The following is a 9,819-nucleotide window of genomic DNA, read 5'->3' as shown; positions in this document are numbered from 1 at the left end:
GCAGTTTTATAATAATGAATCTTATTGTGGTTAATTGAGGTGTTTGATTAGATATTGTTAGTATATCCAAAGATAACTAATGTATCTAATTTGAGCATTTAAATTACCAATTATATGAAACTAAATCTAGCATCAGTTAAGTGTAAATGTTGTACATTGTTGTGCTTTCCAAAGAAGAACTTCAATGTATAAATTAATGGTTATTTAATATTATCTGAACATATGTCAATATCTTTAAGTTTATTTCTCAAAGCAATGATGTATAAGCATATTTAATTTGTAATTGCAGCATCTGCCCCTGTTTCTCTTTATTCGCATGCTACATCTATAATAAAGTTTAATGGACTCAATTTCTCTGATTGGTGCGAATAAATCCGATTCCATCTTGGAGTTTTGGATCTTGATTTAGCACTTTTAAGTGAGAAACCTGCTGCAATTACTTCTGCTAGCAGTGATGAGGATAGATCTTTCTATAAAGCTTGGGAAAGATCAAATAGATTGAGCTTAATGTTTATGCGAATGACTGTAAGAAACAATATTAAGTCCACAATTAAGAACACTGAAGATGCTAAGGAATTTATGAAATATGTGGAAAAATGTTCTCAGTCAGAGCCGGCTGATAAGTCACTTGCTGAAACAGTTATGAGTACTTTAACCAACATCAAGTTTGATGGTTCTCGTACTATACATGAGCATATCCTTGAAATGACGAATTTGGCAGCAAGGTTAAAGACCATGGGAGTGGAAGTTAATGAGAATTTTTTGGTAACGTTTATCCTTAATTCCTTACCTTCAGAGTATGGTCCATTTCACATGAACTATAACACTCTGAAAGATAAATGGAATGTGCATGAATTAGAAAGTATGTGCAACAAACCTGGACACTATCAGAAAGATTGTCTAAAACGTAAGGCATGGTTCGAGAATAAATGTAAGCATAATGCTTTAGTATGTTTCGAATCAAACTTAACTGAAGTTCCTTATAATACATGGTCGATTGATTCTAGTTGTACCATTCATGTTTCCAATACAATGCAGGGATTCCTTATGACCCGAACCACAAACCCAAATGAGAGATTCATTTTTATGGGAAACAGAGTCAAAGTTTCAGTTGAAGCTGTGGGAACCTATCGTTTAACTTTAGATACTGGACATCATTTAGACCTTTTTGATACCTTTTATGTTCCTTTTATTTCTCGTAATTTGATTTCCTTATCAAAACTTAATGCTTCAGGTTATTACTTTAAATTTGGGAATGAGTGTTTTAGTTTATTCAAACAGAACATTTTTATTGGTTCTGGTATTCTTTGTGATGGCTTATATAAATTAAAGCTTGATAATGTTTTTGCTGAGAGTTTGTTATCCTTGCATCATAGTGTTGGTACTAAACATGGTCAAACTAATGAATCGTCAACTTACTTGTGGCATAAATGTTTAGGTCACATATCCAAGAAAGAATTAAAAGATTGATAAAGAATGAAATTCTTCCAGATTTGAATTTTATTGACCTTGGAATTTGTGTGGATTGTATTAAAGGAAAACAAACAAAACACACAGTTAATAAAGAAGCCACAAGAAGCTCACAGCTCCTTGAAATTATACACACTGATATTTGTGGGTCTTTTGATGTTCCATCTTTTGGTGGAGAAAAGTATTTTATCACCTTTATTGATGATTTCTCACGTTATGGTTATATCTATTTATTGCATGAGAAATCTCAAGCAATAGATGCCTTAAAAGTATTTATAAATGAAGTTGAAAGGCAATTAGATAGAAAGGTGAAAATCTTAAGATCTGATAGAGGTGGTAAGTATTATGGAAAATATGACGAGAATGGACAATGCCCAGTCCATTCGCTAAATTCCTAGAAAGTCATGGCATATGTGCTCAATACAAAATGCCAGGAACACCACAACAAAATGGTGTTGCAGAAAGGCAAAATCGTACATTAATGAATATGGTTAGAAGCATGTTAATTAGTTCATCTTTTCCTGTGTCCTTGCGGATGTATGCATTAAAAACCGCTCAATATTTATTAAACAGGGTTCCTAGTAAGTCAGTTCCAAAGACACCTTTTGAACTGTGGACAGGAAGGAAACCTAGTTTAAGACACCTACATGTTTGGGGTTGTCAAGCGGAAGTAAGAATTTATAATCCACATGAAAAGAATATGGGTTCAAAAACAACCAGTAGTTTCTTCATTGGTTATCCAGAAAAATCAAAAGGGTATAGATTTTATTGTCCTAACCACAGTACAAGAATAGTTGAAACTGGAAATGTAAGGTTCATTGAGAATGACATAATTAGTGGGAGTTTGGAATCGCGAAAAGTGGAAATTCAAGAAGTTAGGGTGGAAATTCCTTCATATATAACTTCTTCTCAAGTTGTTGTTCCTGTAGTTGTTGACTCTGTTAACAATCCACAAAAAGGGACAAATTAATGGTCAAACACCACATAATGATATTGTAACAAATGAACCTGTAACTGAGGGACCACAAGAAATAGAATTAAGAAGATATGTAAGATCAAGAAGATCAGCTATTTCTGATGACTATTTGGTTTATTTGCATGAGTCAGAATTTGACTTAAGCATTGATAATGATCCAGTTTCGTTTTCACAAGCCATTAAAGGAGATAATTCTACCAAATGGTTAGATGCCATGAAAGAAGAGTTAAAATCTATGAATGATAGTGAAGTCTGGGATCTTGTAGAATTGCCTAAAGAAAGTAAAAGAGTTGGGTGTAAATGGGTCTTTAAGACCAAACGTGACTCAAATGGCAATATTGAACGATACAAGGCTAGACTTGTTGCCAAAAGTTATACTCAGAAAGATGGCATTGACTACAAAGAGACTTTTTCTCCTGTCTCGAAAAAGGACTCATTAAGAATTATTATGACTTTGGTAGCTCATTATGATTTAGAGCTTCATCAAATGGATGTGAAAACCGCCTTTCTAAATGGAAATTTAGATGAAAAAGTGTTCATGGATCAACCAGAAGGTTTTATGGTTGAAGGAAAGGAACATATGGTGTGTAAATTAAAGAGGTCAATATATGGACTTAAACAAGCTTTCAGACAGTGGTATCTTAAGTTTAATGATACCATCACATCTTTTGGTTTTAAAGAAAACATCGTTGATCGATGTATATACCTAAAGATCAGTGGGAGTAAGTTTATAATTCTTGTTCTATATGTTGATGACATCTTGCTTGCTACAAATGACTTTGGTTTATTATGTCAAACCAAAGAATTTCTTTCTAAAAACTTTGAAATGAAAGATATGGGTGAGGCATCCTATGTGATTGGAATTGAAATATTCCGTGACCGAACACATGGGTTGTTAGGATTGTCTCAAAAGGCCTATATTAATAAAGTTTTAAAGAAATTTAAGATGGACAAATGCTCTTCAAGTGTAGTTCTTATTCAGAAGGGAGATAAATTTAGTCTCATGCAATGTCCAAAAATTGAATTAGAATGAAATCAGATGGAAACTATTCCTTATGCATCTATTGTTGGAAGCTTATTGTATGCACAAACTTACACTAGACCAGACATCAGTTTTGCTGTGGGTATGCTAGGCAGGTATCAAAGTAATCCAGGAATGAATCATTGGAAAGCTGCAAAGAAAGTTTTAAGGTATCTGCAAGGAACAAAAGATTATATGCTTACTTACAAGAGATATGATCATCTTGAGGTAATTGGATATTCAGATTCAGATTTTGCCGGATGTGTGGATACAAGAAAATCCACTGTTGGCTATTTGTTCCTGTTAGCTGAAGGAGCAATTTCATGAAAAAGTGCAAAGCAGTCTATTATCGCTGCATCCACTATGGAAGTTGAATTTGTAGCATGCTTTGAGGCTACAGTTCATGGTTTATGGTTGCGGAACTTTATCTCAGGACTTGGAATTGTCGACAGTATTGCCAAGCCGCTGAAAATTTATTGTGATAATTCTACAGCAGTTTTCTTCTAAAAAACGACAAATATTCTAAAGGTGCTAAACATATGGAATTAAAATACTTTGTCGTTAAAGAAGAAGTTCAGAAACAGAGGGTGTCAATTGAACACATTAGCACTAAACTAATGATTGCGGATCCACTGACTGAAGGATTGCCACCAAAGACGTTCAATGATCACGTTGAACGTATGAGCATCAGTAGATATCATCATTGAGATCAAGATTATGTTATTTGACACTTTGAGCTCATTTATTTATTGTTTCTGATTTTATCTTATGGTTCTGTTCTTATGATTAGTATATACATAAAAGAATTATGTAAACCAAACAGGACATCGTCTTTCATAAAGACACTTATTGTTGGATCATTGTTGATTATCTTTATTATAGACCATGTTAATAGAAGAACTATTTCAGTGATACATGGAAGGGAGTATGTTAATGCAATGATGTATGACCGCCATGATCCTTTAGTAGTTTCTTTGACTTGACACGATATGTTATGAAGTTTAATTTTGCGCATTATGTCTATGAATGTATATGGTAAATAATGTCAATGGGCCAAGTGGGAGAATGTTAGATTTATTCTTAAATATAATATTATCATTAATGTGGCCCAATTGCATTATTTATTATTTATTCTTTTTGGGCTTATTATTTTATTATGCCCATTAGGTTAAAAGATAATGCCCTAATTTAACACCATGATGGGTGGTGTCTATAAATAGAACCTTAGGGATTGGTCCTCTCACTGCCTCATTAACTAGTTTATTCTTCCCATCAAGAAACTTAAATTAAGTCTAAAGGAAGGCAAGTGAGAGAAACACAATTCCTCAAGAAGATTATTCATGGATTAAGGTATGTTGTTCTTTAACTAATTTTAATTTGTAAAGTTATCTAGTTCAAAGATCTTGACATTTATCGTTATATACAATGTTAAGGTTTATTGTATAATCATGAAACTAAAGTTTACAAAAAACACTTGCAATGCAACCCACTATATTTTTAATCCGCCAACTATATTTTTAATCCGCCAGCAAAAAAGTCTAATCCTTAATTAATTAATTAATTAAAAGTTTGTCACCCCATAAAAACATGCATACATTAAATTTAAAATTAGAATAGAGTTTACAACCATGCAAAGTGTACACTTACTTACTACTACTTAGTACATAAAAAATAATTGCTGACATAAAATTAGGTCAAGAGCAAATATTTAATCAACGAGGCAGAAAGTGAAAAAGAAAATAATAAACCCTCCATTCTTCCATTATTTTGAACAAAAAATTAGTGTCTTTTCAAGACGGTGTACGGCCGAATAAATGAAACATAATTTCCATCTATCAATAGTCAAGATCAACCCTTCAATCATAGCATAAAAAATATGATCATTATCAAATAAAACAAATGTTCCATAGTTATTTTTTTTTTCTTTCAAAAGTATGATAAAAATGATTTAGAAGAGGAAAAAGAAAATCATTTATTACTTTTTTGTGAGTGGATTTCATAAAAAACAGTTATTTATTTAATTTTTTATTTTAGAAAAAGATGTTGATTAATAACAACAACAACAATAATAATAATAATAATAATAATAATAATAATAATAATAATAATAATAAATAATAATAATAATAATAATAATAATAATAATAATAATAATAATAATAATAATAATAATGGGGTCCAGTTGGAAGAGGAAAATGCAAAGAAAAGTGGAGTTGTTATCCTCTCTCTATCCAAACAGGGAACATGTTACATGCCTATGTTTCATTATTTTAAGGCTTTTTCCAACCAAGCTTTTTCAATCTTTGTTCCAAAATTTAGCTATGCTCACGTGACACGCACGTGCATAACATGACTCCTTGAATCCCTCTTCCCCCCCTCCCTTTCCTCATAACTCTTTTTCCTAAAACACCCTTTCTTCACATGGCCCATAGGCCATAACCATTTACAGTTCTATTTACATAAATCTCCTGTAAGAATTACAATTATTAATTCAACGTCTTTCCTTTCCTTTCCTTTCCTTTCCTATCTATATAAACTTAAACTCTAAATCAAGATTTCATTTTTAAAAAAAAATATTCACACATCAATTATAATTTCTCTCAGCAGCTTGTTGATTAAAACAATAATTATTAATTAGTGTAGGTTTACACGAAGCATTATTTAGAAAAAGAAAAGCAAAATAATGGAAAGAAAAATTTGAATAATTTAAAAGGTGAGGAGAGAAATGAAGTGATGGGTTCCAATAATTGTAAACCCATCATCTCCCATGCCACTATTATATAATATATAAATATTAGTAGATGGAAGACAAAGGACAAGGCTGTCAGCCCAAAATAGTCTCGTCACCCGCAGGTGGGCGGTGCCCAAAGCCTTTGCTTTTTGCCTTCTTTCCTGCCTCTCATTGCTGCTATCTTCACCTCCAACAATTCTTCTTCTTCTTCTCCTTCTTCTCATGCTACACCCCACCTTCATTTCTTCATTATAAATATCCATTTTATACTTCTTTATTCACTATTCAAAATATTATTACCCGCTTATATGTTGGAGTTTATAAATGTGTGTTTTTAGGGTTTTAAGATAAATTTTTTTCATTAATGTAAAAGGTAGAAAAATGAAATATAAATGAAATTTCTTTGTAAATCTAAATAAATAGAAATAATGGAAAAGATGGATTCTTTTTTTTTTTTTTTAAAGCAGAAAAAGATGAACATTAATTAGATTAATGTTACTTATCAATGTCGTAAGCTTCTAGATTACTACATTATCAAGATTATAAAAATAAATTAAATGTGAAAATATTGATATTTGATATTTTACGCAAAATTAAATTAAAAATAAAATCAAAACCAATTAGTTGAAAAATTAAAAACTATATTGTCAAGTAAAAAATATTATATCTTTAAAAGTAGACTAATATATATAGATACTTTTTTTGCGTACCAACAATTTTTAGGAAAGAAATTCAAACGATAAATTTCGTGTATTTAAATTTTAATTGAACTAACCTGGAAAGAAACTTACCTGGATAAGTAGTGTTAAGAAAGCTGGGGTAATCTTAAAATAAATAAAACATAAAAGAAAAGAAGGGGGGGTTAAAATTAAATAATTTGATATTGATTAGTTTGGGGTTGGTTACCACTTATTAGCTGCAACCCCCAGAGACATTATCTGTTTGCCTTTACTTTTTCATTCTGCTATAAATACCAATTTTCTTACTTCTTCAAACATTTATATTTGTTTTTCTTGCCATTATACCTGCCCATCTCAATTTTTCTTGTGAGAGAGCCAAAAAGTTATTTCTAATTATATATTCAGAGTCTGTCCACTATTCACTTGTTTAGTGTAGTTGGGATTGGTGAGAGGCAGTTGTTGAAGAATATATATATATGGAGAGATAGATCACTTTCAAACTAAACAGGGGCCAAGAATTTTTGTGATCATTTCTTTTGAGTGTTTTATTTGTATATAGTGATGGGGAAGCTGAAGAAAATGGGAAAGGTTTTTGATTGTTTCAGTTATTCATCCAATTCTTGTAGTTCCAACTCTTGCTTTTGTATCAACTCCATGAAAATTGAAGATGAAGAAGATGAGTTTTTTGATAAACAGCCACTCATTGCCGACAACAACAAGAAGGACAACCAATTGCTCACATTGAAGGATGTTGTCAATGGAAATCAGACCTTAGCCTTTCAACTCAAGCCCAAGGTCCTATTTTCTTTCAACACCTTTTTTTCTTATTTGCCAAATTCGAGTTTCTTTTTAGATTTCAGTATTTGAAAGTAAAGAGGTATGTATTTTGAATATCGTCATTCGTAGGAGTTGAATCAATGCTTCTGTTTGATTTTCAAAAGATGAAAAATAAAACTCAAGCCTCTCTTTTTCGTTACCAATCTGATTTTTAATATTTAGTTTTTATGAATTAAGTCTATAAATACAATTTTCGTTTTTAAATTTATTGTTTTGTATTCCATTTTCTATTAATATTTTCAAAAATTAAAATTTCAAAAGGAGACTACTAAAAATCACACTTATAAGTATTTGATATGCCTTTTGTTTCTTTATTTTTTATTTTTTTGGGATAAAAAACCAAACTAAATTTTAAAAATTAAGAAAAGCTTCTTTTTTTTAATTCTTCTTTCTTAATTAAATCATACATAAAATAGAATGGAAAGAAAATATGACTAATTTTCAAAATATTTACACAACTGGGTTGCAATTCTTTTAATTAAAAAGGAGTGCTTTTTGAAAGAGAGTATTATTTCTGATTTTTCAGATGGTGACACTGAGAGTGTCCATGCACTGTAAAGGCTGTGCAAGAAAAGTGGAGAAACACATTTCAAAGATGGAAGGTAATTAAACCTTACAAATTAATTTAAATGTTATCTAACTAATTAATTTTGAAATATATATATATATATATATATATATATATGTTTAAGCTACTAATTATTTTATTATTAAAAAAATGAATGTGACAGGAGTGAGCTCGTACACAATAGACTTGGAGGCTAAGATGGTGATTATTATTGGAGACATTCTGCCCTTTGAAGTGGTGGAGAGCGTTTCTAAAGTCAAAAACGCACAGCTTTGGCAATCCTCTATAGCTTCATAATTATTATTATTGAATTATCAACAATTTTAATCTATATATATAATATATATTTATTAATTAGAAATATGTACATCTTTTTTCTCTACAAGTAAAAACAGAGGGATCGGAATTTTGCAGAGAATATTTTCATATTCTTTGTAATTTTGTGTTTTTAATTTCGATATTTTCTATATTTTGTTTATTATTAACCTATAGATTGATCATATGTGATGTCATTTAATTTATAGGGTATTTTTTTATAGGTAGAATGTTGAGTATTTATAGGTTTATCTGTCCAAAAGAATTAATGTTATTTCAAACTTAAACACATGCGCATACACACACACACACACACATATATATGTTTTATGTTAATTACCACATTCATGTGGACCAAACAAATTTTTTAAACAAACTTTAGGTGTTTTAGTCTGGTAATTACAAAGCATATGGAGAAACATGGAAGGATTAGACTTCAAATTAAAATATATAATTCAACTTCCGTATATGACAATATTAACGAATTACAAATTAATCTTAAATATTGAGACAATGTTAAGGATCCACATATCTCCCACCTTCTACATTTAAAAACAACTCATCCAACCAAATTTATGTTCCACTGATCTATTGCAAAAATGGATGAATATAAAATTAAAACCTAACATTTGGAGGAGCTCATGATCGAGAGTCTCTAGCTAATCTCTTCCAGAGAACCTCTTATTTGTTCTTTTATCAAATAAAGAAAGAAATAAATAAAAAGCTTTGAGAAATGAAGATGCATGGTGGAGTGACTGGAGTTGCATTAAAAGTAAAATGAATGCACCACTAAACCATATTAATTATGTTTTTCAGAAACCATTAGGTATTGTGGGCCACTACATGTATTTTGATATAGATGCATGCATATTCAACAAAAACACATTTATAATAATTATTAATTAGATTGAAACTATTAATAGATATAATATAATGTAAATTAATATATAATTTATACATACATTTTAAATTAATGTTGTTCACTGTCTATGAATAACTAGCTTTATAAATAATGCCACTCATCTCAATGTTATGCCAAAATATTGGTTAATTAAAATAACTAAAAGAATCTATTTTAATCATTTTAAACTTAAAAAACTTATTTTGTTCGTTGTCATTAGAATTTTATTAATTAATTAATGAAATGTTTAACGAAATGATAGACATTGTTTTCTATACTGTTTTCTATATTTTGATGATTATACTTTAATTTGTCATATT

The 9,819-nt window shown here is 30.1% G+C and overlaps 2 protein-coding genes across 2 annotated transcripts; both read left to right on the top strand.

The window, feature by feature from the left end:
• The first annotated feature begins 3,485 nt into the window (after positions 1-3,485).
• On the top strand, positions 3,486-3,794 carry LOC127148297 (secreted RxLR effector protein 161-like). The gene has a single exon (XM_051081773.1). The coding sequence runs from the start codon at positions 3,486-3,488 to the stop codon at positions 3,792-3,794; it is 309 nt and encodes a 102-aa protein (XP_050937730.1).
• A 3,244-nt stretch (positions 3,795-7,038) lies between these two features.
• On the top strand, positions 7,039-8,885 carry LOC103501543 (heavy metal-associated isoprenylated plant protein 45). Its single transcript, XM_008465151.3, has 3 exons — positions 7,039-7,673; positions 8,242-8,317; positions 8,447-8,885. The coding sequence occupies exons 1-3, from the start codon at positions 7,440-7,442 to the stop codon at positions 8,578-8,580; spliced, it is 444 nt and encodes a 147-aa protein (XP_008463373.1). The 5' UTR covers positions 7,039-7,439; the 3' UTR covers positions 8,581-8,885.
• Positions 8,886-9,819: the final 934 nt, after the last annotated feature.

Source organism: Cucumis melo, chromosome 2 (genome assembly GCF_025177605.1).
Source record: "Cucumis melo cultivar AY chromosome 2, USDA_Cmelo_AY_1.0, whole genome shotgun sequence".
In the NCBI taxonomy this organism is placed as follows: Eukaryota; Viridiplantae; Streptophyta; class Magnoliopsida; order Cucurbitales; family Cucurbitaceae; genus Cucumis; species Cucumis melo.
Note: the sequence above shows the minus strand (reverse complement) of the source record. Positions and strands in the feature narration are given on the sequence as shown.

What these genes read in the sequence shown, in the direction of transcription:
- LOC103501543 (XM_008465151.3), top strand. Translation starts at nt 7,440, where the DNA reads ATGGGGAAGCTGAAGAAAATGGGAAAGGTTTTTGATTGTTTCAGTTAT. An exon ending in CCTTTCAACTCAAGCCCAAG is followed by an intron (nt 7,674 to 8,241) that starts GTCCTATTTTCT and finishes CTGATTTTTCAG; the next exon opens with ATGGTGACACTGAGAGTGTC. An exon ending in ACACATTTCAAAGATGGAAG is followed by an intron (nt 8,318 to 8,446) that starts GTAATTAAACCT and finishes TGAATGTGACAG; the next exon opens with GAGTGAGCTCGTACACAATA.
- LOC127148297 (XM_051081773.1), top strand. Translation starts at nt 3,486, where the DNA reads ATGGAAACTATTCCTTATGCATCTATTGTTGGAAGCTTATTGTATGCA.